Source organism: Fringilla coelebs, assembly GCF_963513975.1.
Source record: "Fringilla coelebs genome assembly, chromosome: 4".
Taxonomy (NCBI): Eukaryota; Metazoa; Chordata; class Aves; order Passeriformes; family Fringillidae; genus Fringilla; species Fringilla coelebs.
The window spans coordinates 23,124,805-23,143,487 of record NC_140032.1 but is presented as its reverse complement, the minus strand read 5'-3'; the positions used below and the strand labels follow the sequence as shown (position 1 = coordinate 23,143,487).

General features: G+C 40.2%; 1 protein-coding gene across 2 annotated transcripts in view; it reads left to right on the top strand.

The window, feature by feature from the left end:
- The first annotated feature begins 502 nt into the window (after positions 1 to 502).
- Positions 503 to 18,683, top strand: part of SMIM14 (small integral membrane protein 14) — a 38,973-nt gene continuing 20,792 nt past the window's right edge. Inside the window, exons 1-2 of one of the 2 annotated variants that reach the window (XM_084204258.1) lie at positions 503 to 629; positions 16,022 to 16,132. In XM_084204258.1, coding sequence (XP_084060384.1) covers positions 16,058 to 16,132 — 75 coding nt within the window. In that variant the 5' untranslated portion in view covers positions 503 to 629; positions 16,022 to 16,057. Of the gene's footprint in view, positions 630 to 775; positions 844 to 16,021; positions 16,133 to 18,683 lie in introns of those variants that run through there. The other variant, XM_084204259.1, reaches the window with a different exon arrangement.

Genomic DNA, 18,683 nt, shown 5'->3' with positions numbered 1-18,683 from the left:
ATTCACAGCATCTAAATACCTATTTTGATGGATGCTTTAATTGCTTAGAAACCCGTGAGTCACGAGCTCCTGAACAGGCTTAAAATTTCAAGATCAGAAACTAGGCTGTAAACTCCCTCGTACTTCGGTGGGGATGGCTGGGGCCAAGCGGGCGAAGTGACCGTGTTTGTGCCGAGGGCGCGGGGCCCTGGCCGCGGGGGCTGTGGCGGACCCCCAGGCACACCTGGCCCTACAGCAGTCCTGTCCCTGCGCCCTCTCCGCGCAGACCTACCGGAGCTTTATTTTATGGCCGCCGCGTTGTTCGGCACTGCGGCCGCCCGGCACGCCGCGATACCGCGGCCCCCGAGCCCGGCCCTGCCGGACAGCGCGGCCCGGGACGCGACTGTCCCTGCCCGCTGCAGGGCTCAAGCTCCCGTGCCGGGCGGAGGGATGGGGGGGGGGGGCGGGACCGCGCGGCGCCGCCCCGGCCCCGCCGCCGCCGGGAGCCGGCAGATCCGGGTCTCGTGGCGCGGGCTGACGTGTGAGCCGGCCCGAGCCGCGGGGCCGAGCCGCGGGGCCGCCCCTGCCCGCCCGGCCGCCCTGCCCCTGCCCCCGCCCCCGCAGCCCTCCGCGACGGCGGCCGGAGAACGGTGAGCGGGGCCGCCGTGGCGGGGCCGGGGAGGGCGCGGGCTGGCGGCGGCCGAGGGCTTTGCACGGACATCCCCGCCCGACCCTCCGTCCGCCGGGCACGGCGCGGGCCGGGGAGTGGCGGCGGAGCCCCGGCGGGGGCTGCGGGGTAACTTCAAGCCTGTTGAAGTGCAGAAACGTCCCCGCCGCCGGGCGCTTCGCCAGGTGCCGGGGAAGGTAAACACCGGGGGAGCCGGAGCCTCTCTACTCGGTGTCAGGCAGCTCTCCTTTTCCAAACCAGAGAAACGTTGGCTTGTCTTCCTATCAGCTGGTCTGATTGTGGTTTTCCTGGTTATTGGGGATTTTAACGCGAAGTGGCACTCTTCTGTTGATTTTCTTTTTTTTTCCTTAAAGGATCTCAGTCTGATACTTTGAGCCAAAGAGGTTTAGGTTTCTCTCTTTAAAGAAGCTGGCAGTGGCGTGCAGACAGCAGGATGTGTGCTGCCAGGCTGCTCCCTGCTTTACGAACAGGGTGCAGCTGATGTGGGAGAGATGAAACAATGTCATATGAAAGATAATCTCGGGAATAGGACAGTATCACACTGCTGTTAATTTATTAAAGATAGGGTTGCTGCCAGGAGCTCTTCATGTATGCTCAAATACGTGATTCCTAGGGAATCAGTGAAGAAGGGGTATATTGGCCTTGGAGAGCACAAGATATGGTTATTTCTCTGCTTCTGCCACTGTGCTGGGTTCCCCAGCTGTCCTGCCCTGCAGCTCAACCGCTGCCTTCCACAGCAGTTCTGAGGCCTTGACTAACCAGCGTCAATGTGGTGCAAGACCTACATCAAAAACTTTAGTTTCCCGATAAACACCTGTTTGCCTAGTCAAGTGTCTTCAGGTTTGCCTTTTAGATTGTGGACTGTTTGTGTTTTACTACTGTCTGAACATCCAGATCTATGCAGATAGATAAGTCTTGAAAACCAACTCCTGTTTTTAGAGGCAAGGACATCTAACATTTGAGTCTTAATAGCATTTTACGTTAATGTTGTTAGTGTGCCTACTGGGGAAGGTGTGTATCTTTAGTAAGTGTTAATGGGTTATGTATTAGAAGTCTTTAAATGTTTATCTATTAGTGTGCTATCCACCTTTACTCATTTATTTTACATTCCAAAAGCAGACATAAGTTCAAAAAATTAAGACGTGTGGGAGATCAGTTTTACTTTTTAATATCTTCCTATATTCTTGATAATTTCATCCAATTCCTGTGACTCAATGAGATGAAAGAAATCAGTCTTTGATTTTTAAAAGTGACCCTGTCATTGACAGTGAGGCTTGAAATGGTAGAAGCAGTTTGCAAAATGAAATTAATTGTAATGTTAACAGTCATTAGTTAATTAATTTCTAGCCACTGTTCTTTCCCCTTCCACTGTGGTGGGTGAGTCCAGCATCTTTGGTTCTTTTTGCCCTTTGTAAAAGACAAGATTTACAAAGTTTGCCTAACTCTTGAGTGGTACAGAGTTCTGTATTTTAAGTCATTTAAGATTGTTTAGTATAAGGAGCTAAGTAACGGCAAAGTTACTGGTAGTGTTACTGGTAGTTCCACCCTGTGTTGTTGCACACGCTTCTTGGACCAGCAGGGGCGTCCCTGACCCACTGGGGACCAAAAGCCTCGGTCTGCTGTAGAAACAAAATGATGGTAGGAGCAGTTTTGTAGCTCTGGGTGGATCTTTCTTTAGCCTGGTTGGATGCTATTTTTCTGACTATAGAAATAAATATAAAAGACAAGGTTCTCTGATAGTCTTTATATTGTGCACATTGCGATGGTTTTGCAACACCTTACATATACCACAATCAAGTCCATTAAGTTCCAAACTGCACGGCCCAGTTACATGAGCAATATTCTGCAGTCCGTGTTCTTTTATTCTAAGGAAAAATGAGAACAATACAATTGTTATTGAAGAAGTATTTTGTATTTAAAACAATTCATTGTGTTTCAATAATTTTTAAACTATTTAACCTGCTTTCAAGAAGTTGCTGTTTAGCTTTGGAGAAAGTCAGTTTCTAACTGACTTCTGGTTTTGTTATTCTCATTTCCTACTTTCATATATTTAAACTTCAGAATAAGTGGTGTGTGAATGTTATTTGCATAACAGATGTGTAATAAAACTATGTTTGTACATTTAGAATTTTCCCTCCTAGGTATTATGGGTACTTGATGTACATTCTTAAAGACCAAGTTTTGTCTCTGCTGAAGTTTGTCATACCAGAATTACACCTAACAACATCACGAGACTTCACAGGGCCAGTACAATGAAAGTAGCAAGATCTTCTTTTCTTATAAATCCATATGAATGATAAATATCACAGTGCCCTGACAATACCAAGTATCAAATTCTTACTCTCTATGTTTTAAACACATATCAGATTCCTCATCACAAATATGAACAAGTTTTGGCAGATGCATTTATGCATATAAAGCTTGTTGTCATCTGGCCATTTTATGCTTGGGACACAGCTCAGAGAGCCTGTGAGCCTACTTTGCATACATGCTGTTACACACTCTGCATGTTTCATTTCCATACCTGATATTAATTTGATGTTAAACACACTTTCTGTCTTAACTTTCTGGGTTAGAGTTTCAATTTACAAATGCATGCAGATCCATCTAGTTGTTAATGAGGCAGCTGATTCTGCAAAATGCTAATACTTCTTGGAAAATCCAAGTACTCCCAAACCCTCTGTAAGTACAGTGGAAGCTAAGAGAACTTTCTAAGGCTCTGTCACAGAGCTGAATCTTGCACTCCTTGTACAGGTAAAAAGAAAAAGGAATTATTTTCCCAGAAGAGCTCGTTCAGCTTGTATGCCTTGACACATCAACAGCTAGTATCCCTAGTTCCCAATGAGCCTCATTTGAAGTAAGACTCCTTAGCTCCTCATTATGAAGGAATACAGTCAGGGATAGGAGAAGGATCAGTGTGTGTTAGCTGTATTAGTCTTACTTTGCTGGCAGAACAGTGGTTCACACTCCTTCTTCTACACACCAAGGAAGTGTAGAAGTAATATGGTCCTATCCTTTTCCCTATTCCCACCACCTATTCCACACTGCTGGCTGAGGCTGGGGCAAGAAAAATGTCCCTTAGTGATGATTGATAGGGCTTTTCATGAAAAATTGGAAGATGCTTAGGGGAGCAGCCCTTGGCATGATTGAGTGATTGTGCATTTGCATTGTTGTTAATTGAACAGATATGCTTCAGAAGCTTTTGTTTAAGTGTCTAACAGGTATTTTTATAGATAATTGAACAAATTAGTCCCATTTGGGTGGGAACAGATAGAATTACACTTGATAAAAGTTCTCATTAAGATTAGTTCTGATTCTTGCAGCTTTGCATGCATTAAAAAGTGTGGCTTTCTGGAGCTAAATATAGTTTTATTCTTACTTTATAAAGCTTCTAGACAAATGTCAGATCCAAACCACTGAGCACTCCTCAGAAAGAAAAGATTATTATCAGAAAAAAAAACAGAAAAGCTGGACAAAAATGTAGCAGCAACCATTTACATTATATAAGCAGCTGCAATGCTCATTTACTTTATTTGTTGAATCTTTGTCAAATACAGACCTCTAGTATTAGAGCTTTGGTCTTTTTTGTTCATATGTTCATATATTTCCCATTAGTTAATGACAAAATCTTTATTTTTAACAGGGAAATATTTTTAGACAACTTGATAAAATAATTTATGGGGTTTTTTCACACATTAAGAAGTTATTTAGGGAAAATAACAGCTGTCTGAATGAAATTACATGAAGGTGTGAAGAAAAGTTGGGGTTAACTCTTCAAGCAGTTGAACTAAATCAAGTGTGAAAGAAAGCTTCCTGGTGTGAGCAACCTTACTTTAACAAGAATTCCAGTGCAAGTGATTACAGTGTTGTTAGGGGTTCCTCACCCTGGTATCTAGATGAGACTGATCAGATGTGACCCATAATTAAGAATCTCCATTTGAAAATACTAGGTAAACATTTTATCAGAGAGCTCTGTGAAATGTAGAAATATTGTTATTATATTATTGTATTTCTTATATAAAAGAGACATTTTTGAGCCATGGAGATTGGCAGATGGTTTAGCTTCAAATTAGTATGTAGAACAAAAGTGTCTAAAGATGAAAAATACATTACTTTCTGTATGAAAACGGTGGAGCAAAAGGTAAGATGTGTGTTGCAAACTAATCCTGATCTTGTGAAACAGAACCATAGATTTTTGTTGTGCAAATTAATATAATGGATTTAAAAATCTGTTGCTAGTAGGTGCAGGGGAGTGTTGTGTAATTTGCATAACACCTTTCTTCTGATAATATAAACTAGTCTGTGAGTCTGCTGAATTAGATGGATGATATTCTCTAATAAAAACTGGGTCATCTGTTAGTTAAACATATGTAAATAACCAAGTCCAGAAATCCTGCTAATTGCTATGGATTCCCTCTGGTATAAATACTGATTTAAAAAATTCTAATTGATAAGCTTCAAATTGTTTACTGCAGGTATGTAAAAAAACCAGCTGATTCAACTTCCATTGAAGTTGAAGACAGGCACCAGCTAGCTTCAGATAAAATTTGATCTGGCCTAAAGGGGTTAGGAGTAGGGCTGCCAGGGAATAGAGCTTCTTTCATCTGAAAATTGAAAATCCTGCTATCTTTCTCAGCATGCTGTTACCCTGTTAAATCTGTTTGCTCAGTGGCAAGTTATTAGAAACATATGTCATCCCTGGAGAAAAAAATAATGAAAGTATTCCAAAGAATTCCAGTATAATTTTGTGTTTGTATGTGATCAGAGTGACATTAAGGAATAGTGTATTTTTATAGTTTTAAGGATTTAGTAAGGTATTTTTTAATGCAAACAATTGTACTCTTAATATACTAGTATAAAAAAAATTCGTAGCTCATGGTTAAGGGCTATATTTTCTGCCTCAATATGGTGGAAAAAGTTTCATTTTTATTTATTTTGAAACTATTTTTTTTGTAAAGGAGTGAATAAGAGAGTTTTTTTCATGTTTAATTTTACAAAGAGGCAAAATGTCTAAAAATTTCTGAATGATGCACACTTAAAAAAGCATAATTTGAAATAATGAATTACTGCAGGCCACCCGAGCTGCAGTAGCTGCCTGGCTTACTCGTGGTTAGCTCTGGTGTGTCTCAGTGTAACCTTTTTCTTCTACAGACTGAGCAAAGTCATGTTTCAACAGCCAAAGCCAGCGCAATAGGTTATATAGTTTCTTATGGAGGCATACTTTTTTAATACTTTTAAAAGTAATTTATTATTTTTGTGCTATGGAGCCCAAGAGTTAAATCCAAAGCATCTCGCAGGTGGGGTAATAAACAGCAAAGTCTGGTTCCCTGTTCAGCTTCCATGGGTGGCTAGTATGAGATCCTCACCTCTGCAGTTTTCCATCTGCAAGGCTACTATTTATTCTTGCTTCCCTGCAAAAGTAGGTCTATCCCCTGGAAGGTGTGCTCCTCTTCCCTGTGCTGCTGCTGCCTATCCCCTGGAAGGTGTGCTCCTCTTCCCTGTGCTGCTGCCTATCCCCTGGAAGGTGTGCTCCTCTTCCCTGTGCTGCTGCTGCCTATCCCCTGGAAGGTGTGCTCCTCTTCCCTGTGCTGCTGCCTATCCCCTGGAAGGTGTGCTCCTTTTCCCTGTGCAGCTGCTGCCTATCCCCTGGAAGGTGTGCTGCTCTTCCCTGTGCAGCTACTGTCTGTCCCCTGGAAGGTGTGCTGCTCTTCCCTGTGCAGCTGCTGTCTGTCCCCTGGAAGGTGTGCTGCTCTTCCCTGTGCAGCTGCTGTCTGTCCCCTGGAAGGTGTGCTCCTCTTCCCTGTGCAGCTGCTGTCTATGCCCTGGAAGGTGTGCTGCTCTTCCCTGTGCAGCTGCTGTCTGTCCCCTGGAAGGTGTGCTCCTCTTCCCTGTGCAGCTGCTGCCTATCCCCTGGAAGGTGTGCTCCTCTTCCCTGTGTAGCCACTTGCTCAGAATCTGGCCTGCCAAAGCAGCACAAGCCTTTGGCCCTGCTTGGCGTGGCACAGCATGGGTGTCCTCGCAGGGCTGGTGCAGAAGTGCTGCCAGCAGGGTTTTCAGGATTAATATGTGTTGCTTCCTGCAGCAGTGCATCACTCATACAGCTGCAGGAATGCTGAATTTGAGAGATTGGTAGTTGTTTGGGAATGGGAGGAGGAATGTCAGCAAGCAGTGAGGCAGTCTGTAATGCTGGAGGCACTAACCAAAAGCAGGAGCATGAGCTAATATGCCCAGGTTTTCTACTTAGTATTGAGGTGGAAGGACCGTGAAAGTCAGTGAGAGTTCTTGCCTTTCTGAAGACCACAAGAGAGGGCTCCCAGTTTGCTCTGTAAACTGGTTGAAATATGTGTTAGTAATTTTACAGAGGATCCCTCACCTTTTTGCTTTAACGTGTGAAATAAAATTATTAATAGCCATTAGTTACTCAGTACAATAGGAATAACCTTGTTGTCCTAGACCACTGTGAGTCTCCTACACTAGAAGAAGCTGAAGCATTTACTTAACAGAAAGAGGGTATTATTTTTGGACAATACTTTGTGTCACTGACATCTTCTCTTAATTGGTTTTCATATTCTGAGAGCTTTCTTTCAGAAAAATGTCATAATTTTAACAAAAGGATTACCAAAGCTGACAGCTGGAGTTTGGTAATAACATTCTGTATCAAATATCAGTAAATGAATTCTAAAATAGCTGGACTGCTTTTTTGGTCCATGACTGTATGTGCATAATTAGCTCCTTTTCAAGTGTTGCCCAGAGGAAATGTTGAGCCACCTGCATGGGAATAAGTAAATAGCTTTTTTTAATCTTGGTAGATCTTATTTAGCTCCCTTAGGGAGTTCAGTTTTGGTCACTGACATCAGCCTTGTTGCCTTTAAAGCCTGAAATCTTTGTCCTGACAGACTGGGGTCTGACCATGAAAGAGAAAGGGGCAGAGAGTACAGGAGCAGTGAGGAGTTTCAGTTTCTTGTCCTCTGAGAGTTGTACTTGACACTGACGAGACTTAACTATGCTGAAAGAAGCATCTGTATAATCTGTATTTCCCTGATATGCCGCTCTGTGTTGAATTGATGCACCTCAGCATAGCTGTAACCTTGGTTAGCCCAGCCCAAAAATAGTAAGCTTCCTGCCAGGTCCTTATTAGAATCTGCCACTCTTTGAAGGGGTGTGAACTTTTTCACATACTTCAGTTTGAGAAGGGTGGTGATGCTTGGCTATGAAAGGGCTTTGACCTTAATTTTAAATAGTTGAAGTTTTTATGCTCTGATTCCTGCTTCACTGCTCTAGGTGCTAGCGCTGTTGTTGACAGATGGGCTCAGACGAATATTCTGCCCCACACAGAGCAACTCCAAATGTCCACCTCAGGGTGAAAATGTTAGCAACCCAGCAATGCTCAGAATATTGTGGTGGTCACACAGTGAAGACAAGGGATCTATCAGTGCTCTAGTAGTCCTGTAAGACCACCAGGAAAATACCTCAGACTTTTACCAGTTATTTCTCAGCTTCAAGTCTGTCCCTGCTCAAAAGCTCCTTCCCTGATTTCAGATGTCACTGTAGTATCCTTCAGTGGCCGGCTCAGCATTTATTAGTTTCTTTGGCTTTGTCCTGTTTTTAAGGAGTTGTTTTCTATTGTGTTTGCATCTTTAAGAAACACCAGATGAGTGACACTGGAAAACGAATTCATTGTTTACTTACGAGGTGATTTGTGGGACCGTAGCAAAGTTACCCAACTAGTATGCCTTGAGCAGGATGTGGCTGGGTGAGCATGTCTCTTCTGGAGCTCCTTCTGGGGCCTTGAGCTCCTACTTGACCAGTGTCAGTCAACTTGGTTGAATCCATCGAGAACTCCACTAGTTGCCTCCATCTGTGTGTATGGGTAAGCACTGACTTTTCCATGAGGAAGGGAACTGGCTTAGCTGAATCTGCGTTGAAGAGCTCATCTTAGATCTTGTTAATTATCCTGAGAAAAGTTGTAAAAAAATACTTGCCAAATCATTAGGCAACAGCTGGAAGTCCAGGGAGACATGCTGATGCTTTCAAGTGCAAAACCAGCTGCTCTTCCCCCACCTCCTGGAATTATAAGGAGAGTGGAGATGGTTGCTTTATACTGTGAAAGTGTTGCTGTGTCTAGGAACCCACTTTGGAATCAGCCATCAAAATCATTGCAGCTCTTTTCTCTAGAAAAGCTAAATGGGTGATCTGAACTGGGACAATTAGTTGAAAGCTGTAATTGGAGCCATGCTTTACTGTGGCAGCTCTCCTGGCAGGACCCACATCCATATCCGGCTGGTTTGCTTTTGCTGCCCAGTTAGCCAGTTGTTCTGTTTTTTTGGTTTGGGTTTTTTTTGTCCTGAAAATTCAGCTTTATGCCCAGGAGGAGGCCTGGGCATAAAACTAGAAAAAGATCATCAATAGTTCTCTAAAGATCTGTGGTCATGCAGAACTGCCAGATCCTGGTGCACTAAATCTGATGAGAGTCATAGTATTTGTTCCAGTAAAAATAGGATGCAGCTGTAAGCGTGAAAGAGATGAGAGAGAGCTTCTCTTGGGTTATTAATAAAAGGGATTAAAAATCAACATTATAAAAAAGCCAAATATAATGTTGCCATGTTTCAGGCTTTAGTTCTATGAGGGAATATTTACTTGAACTATCTAAATTACAGTAATAGAGGAGAAGAGATCCTTGCAATGTTTTAATTAGTATCAATTTGTATACAAGATTCTTCTTTGCAGAAGTTATTTTTAGTCTTGTTTGAACAGAGGAAGTTGCTTTGTAAAGGAAGTTTTCCTAGAAAACTTCATGCTTATTTTTGCTTATTTTATAACCCCAACAATTTAAAACTTTATTATAAAAAATGAAGACCACTTCCACTGGTTACTTATGCCACCCCTTGGCTTCTGGATTGATTTTGATTTAGTGTGGTGTCTTTGTCTTTAGTGTGGATTCTATTGCCTTAGAATCATGCCCCTGTTAACTTCAAACAGAATAGCATTTCTTTATTTCAAAGTACTGCTTATTTTTCTCTTTAGTTTTCTCCCTATTCTCATAGTTCCTTTTGTGAAGTTTCTTCCCTATTCAACTACTAATGCTTTTGTTTCCTTACACTGTCCTGTAGTTTTGTTTAGTTTGCCTTCCTTTGCTTTTTTAATGGCTCTGCTACCACTTTTGCTTTGTTCCTCCTCGATACTGCTCTGGTGATAGGAAATGTGTTGCATTTCTGGTAGTAGAAATTGAACGACAAATTTTACAAAGCTATGTGCTGGTGAAATCAGCCAGTCCTATGTACACAAACATCTGTTTGGCTTTTTAAAGGGAAAACCCCAAAATCCATGCATACCGTTTCCCCCCTCTGTGCTGCAATCTAGTCTGAAGAAACACATGGTGCAGAAATCAGTGGATAAAATTCCCTGCCCTGTCTTACTCAGGAAGTTTAGCTGTACAAGTGAAATAATGGGAAGTTAAATAATAGGCTAGTGATTTGGATGTAGGTAGTTCATCAGAAGAGTAACAAACACTCAGGATTCTGTGGGAGGGTGGGATGTGCATGGAGTACAAATACTACAAAAGATGGTAATCAACAGGAAAATGCATTATATAACAAATACAGAAAATTCCGAGTTTGTCTGGGATTCACTGTTTTGGAATATTTTGGCTTCACTTGGTTGGTCACTAGTAAACAGTGTTGCCCTACTGCATATTCCTTTAGCTGTAATTTTACTGTACAACTAACAGATGTTGAATTGGGTTCTGTATGACTAGGCAAAGTTCAGTGGGTCCACTCCCTAGAAGAGGCAGGATTAGACACGGATTTTGGAGCAACCAGTTGTACCCAGAGGCATTTGAAATGCCCAGTAACAAGTCAGCTGGGGTTCCACCAGTAACAAGTCAGCTGGGGTTCCAGTTACCCCTTGAGTGCTCCCAGTACCTAGTGGGGCAGAATGGCCACGGAGAAGAGATTCCTATAAATGCAGTGATCAGGAGTTTTAGGAGGAACTTATCACACCAGTCTCTTCCTGCTTGAAGCAAAATTTCACTCCCTGAGTTAATGGGTACTATGGTCACATAGCCCCAGTGCCTGGTAGTTTCTCTGGGGCAGGAATGCAAGGGTGTTTTATGTTATGTTATGTTATGTTATGTTATGTTATGTTATGTTATGTTATGTTATGTTATGTTATGTTATGTTATGTTATGTTATGTTGTTATGTTATGTTATATGAGGCCAATGTACAGGATGTTTTAGATTCTAGAAGAAAATATTTGGAGGTGGGAAAGATTATACAAAAGAACCAAACTTGGAACATACTGTGAATAGAAGAATTACAAAAAAAGAGTCAGGTATTGTGAGAAGACACGGATACTATAGTAGGCTTAGATGCAGGTGAAAAGGCAAGGGAGTACATAATTTTTAAGGAAACCTGTATACTTTAGTAGATAATGGGTGAGTACAAGAGAGAGGCTTTCTGACTCAGACAGTAAGATAAAAAGGAGCATTTTATCCTTGGGCCAGTGAATCATTCATGCTCTGTGTATGGCTTTTGCTATTTTAGCCATTTATAATTTTTCAGAATGCCTGCAAGTGACAGGGCAATTCATTGGGGTTTTTTTTTCTCTAATTTTAAGTTTGATACATATTTTCATTTGTTCTGCCACACTTCTCCCAAACTGAACTCAGAAGTAAAATTAACTTTATGTCTTCTTAGAGGTATTTGACAGTTGTGTTCCAAGTTATTGCAGGTGGCTGAAAAACAGTAGCAAGAATTTGAATAGGATTTTGTTTCTCTTTAAAGTAATGTGGCAATATTGTGTTACTTGCCTGCTGTGCTATGAGGTATTTTTTTTGCTCCCAAGGATTTCTTACCTTCAGTCTTCAGGAAAGTAGCAACACAGTGAAAATAGTTCTTAGCAGGGGAATCTTCAGCCATTGTATTTATTGTATTTGTGATAGTCTACATTTTAAGTGCCTGGATCCAGGAAACAAAAGAGTTGATGAGCTTAATGTTTTGATGCTGAAGATGCCTGGTTTAGTCCGTGATAAATCTGTAGTTACTCTGATTTAAGTATCATATAAAGTGAGTGTTTCTTCAAATACTGGAGTGATAAATACTTTTACACAGTCTTTTATACCAAGGGGTAGGGATGACCAGTGTGTACACTTTGACCATCTTGCTAATCGGCATTGTATTAGAATCACATTGGAGGGCATCTAGCACATGGAAAATGCACAGACATTCTTGTTTGCCTTCACGATAGAAAGGAATCCAGTTTTGTAATTATTACAGTGGAGCAAGGCAGAGTATAATTTCTGTCTCCCAGAGCTCACCAGCTGCATGCTATTTACTCAGGAGTGGTGTTGCAGAATTGGGAAATAATGCATAGTCATTGCACTAATTCAAAATACAGAACAGTCTCTAGGGAAAACCCCCTCCAAGCCAGATTGTAGAGATAAAGATTGTGGGTTTGATAGTAGGATGTATAAAATATAACACACTGCTGTAGCGCTGGGAGTGGGGAAGATAATAAAAGAAACAATTTACAATAGTTACTATAACTGAGAATGCTATTTTTTAAATCATGAGAGACTAGAAATATTTTCCATATGGCTTCACTGGCTGCAATTTCAAATAGATACTCAAGTCAAAAAGTAGTGGGGGGCTTTGGGGCTTTTATTTCTGACTTAAATCATCAGAGACCATCCTCCACTTTACTCCTGAATGGTAGTAATTCAAACTCCAACCACAGTATTTTAATTTCAGCAGTTCTGTTTATGATTACCTCTGTGGGCCTTTTTACACTGGATTGGTCATATTGACTCTCTGATGGTACATCATATTTTGTTCGTGTTTACTGATTTTCTTCTTTATTATGCTCTCTATCAGTTTGCTAGTCTGGAGGCCATAATAGATATCTTCTCAGATGTTATCATAGAAAGCTTTGGCATATTTACTGACCATGTCTTTCAGCTGTTTGTAAACGCTGTGATTTAAATGCTGTGCTAGCAGTAATATGGCCAATCCAAAATATGGTAATTTTGAGTTGCGTAAAAGACACTGCCAGTCTGAGAACTTGCAGGTATTTGACATCATAGCCTTACCAATTGCTCTGATCCTCCCGGCTGATATTAACCAGCTCTGTCAATTCCAAGGAAAACAAGGTGCTGACAAACAGAGAAACATAGTGGAAAAAATAAGTAAAGGAAAGCTGCAAGCATTTTATTTCTTTCTCCAAGTCAGGAGGAAAAGAATAGCGCACATACTCCCATTTTCTGTGGTAGATTGTGTGTAGAACGAGTGTATTTGCAAAAGGTGGAGAGCTTGTGTGACTCACAGCAAGGAGGTCAGAGCTGAGCAGAACAAGTTAGCTGCTGACGTGAGATCAGACAATTGCAAGTACCGGGAGGCAGGCAGGAAGCACGCTGCAATTCTGGAACAGGATTTTGATACAAACAGGCTGCCTGAGGAGCCAAGAAATTGTGCTTTGTGGTGTATAAAAATACTAGTCTTTTATTCCTAGACTGGGTCACCAAATGCAAATAAAGCTTAAGATCTGATTGGTACAGAGCTTGGTACTTTATGTGTTTGAGGTGTGTTGCAAACAACAGTTACTTCAAGAATATTTTAAAGAGAAATAAAGACATGAGAGTGTCATTTTGCAAGTGAAAATCATAGTATAGAGTGTTTCTCTCTTCTTTGTAATTGAGCAGACATGTATGAAATCTCCGTTTCCTTCAGTTCCATCAAAAAATAATAGCATAAAGGCGAATTATTTACCTGGACTTTAGGCATATTAAACTAACCCAATTTTAGCATCTTTTTTTAGGGGAAAACCTAGTGCTGTTCCCAAAATATATGGTCAATCTTTGGTTCTTTGCCAATGAAAGAGTTTGTTATAATCTTGGAGGGAAGAAAGGATGATTCATTTCAGCATCATGTGAAGGTGGGAAAGCTTTAAGAGATCTTTTGTTCAAAGCTTGGATGGCATTTTACTTGATGTGTCCTGTGCTTTCTTTAGCTCCTTGAGGTAATTTGTCATGTACAGGTGCCTTGAGGTAAATTCCTTTTAGTTCACCTCCACTTAAATTGATGATGTTGTATGACAGATTAACTTTTCCCATTTATTCTCTAATTTTTTTCTTCTATATGCTCTGTAGAGAATGTTAGCCTAGTTTTATCAGTGGTGACTCTTACTTGATGTTTGGTTTTTGTGCAGTCCTCTATAAGATAAATGCTTGTCTGGTAATTTCTGTGACATTATTTTGTGTTACTAACCCCTAAATTATTTCAAATTACAATACTTTTTTGCAACTTCACTTGTTCAAATACCTTCTTGTGAATGTCAGCATTATATCCAGAGAAGCTATTTTTCACTGTTTAGTAATCAGTGCTTTTATCTGTTCGTTATCCTAAGATTGTTTTAGAAATGCTTCTCTGCTTGGTGTGGTATATTATTCAGGGAGACTGTGTAGCCAATTAATTTCTTCCATTGGTATCATGTGGTTCTGGATTAATTTCATGAAAGTTAGTGTAGTAGCCTTACAAAAATTCTTAAAAAGAGTTATTAGATCATCTGATCTCCTGTGTATTGGAGGCCATTATATCTGAACTTGGGTGCTTCTGTACTTTACTCAGTATCCTGTATTTTACTGAAGCATACCTGAAGCATACCACAGTGAGTGGTGGGAAATCCCACTGCTTCTTGGGCAGTTGGTTGCACTGATCAGTTACTGTGATGGCAAAAATGTATGCCTTGCTTTTCAATCTGGTTAATTACAGCTTCCAATTACTGGTTCTTGATTACCTCTTCATTGAAAATTCAATGCTTGGGCCTGGTTTTCTTTTCAAAGGTACTTCTGTGCTACATAATCAAGTAATCTCTCAGTCATCTTACTACATAGCCAGAGTATGCTTTCTTAGAGGCAAAAAGAATTTCCTCCATTACTTCAGCTTTTTTTTTCCTTTTTCAGTTTTCATTTTAAGAAGTGGAGATCCTAACAGATTAAGGGCATTGATGTTCAAACTCCATAATTAAGACACATATCTCTTAGTTTCTTTTACTCTCTGGCTCTCTCCAGCATGGTAAAGATTTATTCAGAAGAATAGTAGGCGTTAACAAAGAAAGGACTTCTGAAATGCATTTGCTTTTTCCTTCCCCCAGGAGGGTAGAACTGTAGCAGTGTTATATTCTGTTGAATGACAATACAGTCATATAGGTTATTCCTCTTCCTTCTAGTGACACTGAAACATTAAAATGCTCATGTGTGATTGAGGCTGTAAGTTTTTATAGGCAATGACTGCAGAACACGTCTGTTGATTCAGCACACCCTTATCAAATGGCTGGTGCCTTAATAAAGTACTTGTAGGAATTGAGAGGTTGCATCTGCTCTGCACTGCTGTGTTTGTCTTTTTTGCAAGCTTGCCAGTTGTGTCACATTCTGATGTGACATGCCTGAGTGCATGCAACATTTAACATATTCTGAATACAGCTTTATGGATGGCAAGTGAAAATTATTTCTTAAGTATGGTTTTGCAGAACTACGTAATATATCCTGAGTCCTTATTTGAGAGAAATCAATCCCAGATTTGACCACAAGGGTAGAAATGCCTTGCAGTCTGCTGCACGGTTTGACCCTCAATTAAATGACTGAAAAGTTATTGGTAAATAGTAAATATACATTTGAACACACCTGACGTGTCTGGTATAAGTGGTTTTAGCAGATGAATAATCTAGAATTTATTTCCTACCATGTCCATTGCAGCTTCTTTGAACATTCTGTATTGCTAAGTGATTAACCTACTTCTTTGATCTAAAATTAGTGTGCATAACTCCATTTTTAAAGTGTTTCCAAGTACATTCACTTTGTACCCCTGCTGCTTGCTTTCAATATACAACAAAGATGATTGTTTCCTTCAACAAAAAACTTACTGAGTTTTAAATTATTTTCCCGTACATTGATCTGGAGGGAGAATGCCAGCAGTTTATTAGGGTTTAGGAGTACAAGTTCCCCTGACCTTTCAATTTGTATATGTACACTTAAGAGTCCCACTGTGCAGATGAGAGACAAGAATTTAATCTTTGTGCTTCTTGTTTGTTAGGATGTATTTCATTTTGGTATGTGAGAAAACCCAAGGGAGAAACACAGTCTTGCAAAAAAAATTTGTGTGAGACTGTTTTCAGCAACATCAAAATGTAACTGCACATACCAGACTTCTTCATTCATACTGCCAAAGGAATAATAGGATTACCCTGCTTTGTTTTGCTTTTTCACCCTGGCATTAAATGAACTGAAACTTGATGTGTGAGTCTCTGGAAAATAAGGTCAGTTGAAAAAGAGTTCATTGTCCTTTTATTCTTACTCCTCTTAGGTGTTCACAGACAAGTTCAGGTTTATCCAGAGAGCCATGGCAGAAGGTGGATTTGATCCCTGTGAATGCATTTGCTCACATGAACATGCAATGAGAAGACTGATTAATCTGGTAAGGATAACATGAGGATATTTGGAAGGGTGGTTATCCAGACATTACTTCAGCTCTTGCAGATTTGCAATTACTGGTGCTTTTGATACTGCTTCTTCAGTAGCACATAATGTTAGAATCTGTGTATCCAACTTTCTGATGAGCTTCTGAAGAGTCAATCCAAATTATAGCTTTCTGTTTATTTCCCAGAGCTGCATTTTGACAGCACTGACACTGTTTCTCTTGAAATGTTTCTTTTATATGCCTTTTTTTCAGTCTGCATAAACCCAAGGAAATTACCCAGCAAAGTTTTTGTGGTCAAGGTAGTTCCACACATATGAAGTTGCAAATACTCATATGGCAAGATAATGATGTCTAAATTTTTAAAACTGCTCTCTTAAAGCTTCTGAAGTTGAGAATTCAGTGAGTCTGAGTTTTGCGTTCTGTTTCTTGCCATTGATAGGTTGAGCAACTTTGAGCAAGTTATGTACATTGCTCTAACTGTAACTTGTAAAATAGCTGTGTTTCTTTGTTCCTGTACTGAACTTAGGTCAATGTCTATTTGAAAATAAGCTACAAAGTGCTTCTTTTTTTTTTTTCTAAGTAAAAGTATATATATACTTTTAAAATAACATTAACAATTATGAACTGTGAGCAATTAGGTGAATTTGATTACAACTCTATTTGGTAAATTCTTTTTAAGATTACAGTATACATCAACTTCATTTGATGTACTTCCCCTTATTGATTTTCATATATTTGTTTTTATCACATTGTCTTTCTTAGGGCCTAAATTAATTTAATTTTAAGTTACTGAGTACTGTTCAAGGCAGTTATGTGTGAAGAAGATTCTCTCTAGGATCAGGCCCTTCTTCAAGAGGTTTCTTAACAGTATTTTGGAAAGGTGCTTGTGACACATAGGTGCAGAAAATTGAGGCTTTTGTAGAGAATACTTGTCCTTTCTGTGGAGCCTTTACATCAGGCCTAGCCATCCTAGCTAATGCTTTCCAGTTAGAGGCACAATTTCAAAATCTTCTATGTTCTTTCCCAAGAAGGATTTTCTTTTTGTCCTCTACATGATGTTTGTGCCACATCCCACAGTTGTGTTGATTCTGAACCTTGAGGCTTCTGAACACTGGCTGAAGTCTTGAGAAAGGAACCCCAGAACCAAATTCAAAAGTTGGGAGGAAGAAAGGAGGGTTCATGTTTGCTGCCCCTTTTCCTCAGCCTTGTCAGATGCAAATCTAAACTAGCACGGTTCAGAATTTTCACCCCCTGAATTAAAAAATTCAGCATTTTTAAATCTTTTTTGATTTTTTGCTAGAAGATACTGACAGGCAGTTGCACTGGTCAGTCAGTTCTGTTTGTTGTGGCTGGACGATTCTAGTTATGAACAATGTAAGTGAGTTGTGTCCAAAGTTAGAAGAAATGCCACAAATGTGTGTGAGGTTTTGTTCCTGGGCTGCTCCAGGCAGTGTGAGGTGGGTAAAAATGGATAATTTGGAGGAGCACTAGTTCCTGTGTTATGAATGTGAACAGAGCACATAATAGGTGCATGGTCTTGGGCAGTCACCAAGAGCAGTCTAACAGTGTTCTCTGTAGTTGCACGAATGGAGTTTATTGCTCAGTATCTACCTTCCAAAAAGATCATACCAATTAGCACTTGGAACTGTGATGAGTAAAGGGAAATTCCAGATTTCATCTCTCTAAAAAGCAAAGCAGATGCTCCTAAATATTTATAAGACCAAATCACTAGCTAGGATAATTTAGCAGAATCTAGAAAAGTCTCAGAAGTCTCAGTCAGCAGCCAGACTATCCTCAAATAACCTGTTGTATGATCTCAGCAGGAGACTTACTAAGCCATTTTTGCATCTGTAACTTTTATGCTTCAGTAAGAGTTTACCTTCTAAGCTGCTGTTTTGTCACTCAGTCTTACACGACATAAGCAAACAGAAATTTTACTATTTGTGCTAAAAAGAACATGTGAACATTGGTTCTCAAAATTGCTGAACCCCACAAGTCTCAATGGAGACTGGGCGCACACTACCTCTAAAAGTTGGATCCTCGAAACCCTAACTTCAAAATCATTTTGATAAACAAAGCTAAGTGATCTGTTCAGACTCTGGGTGAGAAAAAGATATCCAAACATGCTGTGTACCCAGAATGGTTCCCTATATGTATTTCATTGTTGATTCTTTTTAACCTAGATAGGTATAAAACACACCAGAGTACATTTGAATGGTGTTAAAGCTGGCAGTACTCGACAGGATTTTGGAGCAAATTGTATAACAAGGTGTTTGCAATTGTCTCCAGACTGAGCATTGTAAATGCAGAAGTTCAGAGGTGAGATTTAACAGAATCAAATTTAACAGAATTCTAATGTAATTATAGGAGATGACCAAGTGTGAAAATGTACTTTTACAGTCTTTCAGTCCAGTAATGGCATTGTGCAAAACCCCCATGACTGATGGTAGATGTTTTAAACTTCTGTTTAAGTAAACTAATTTTTACAGACTAATTTGTTTATACCTATCTAAACCAACACTGATAAGAATTAAGGCTCCTGCTAAGA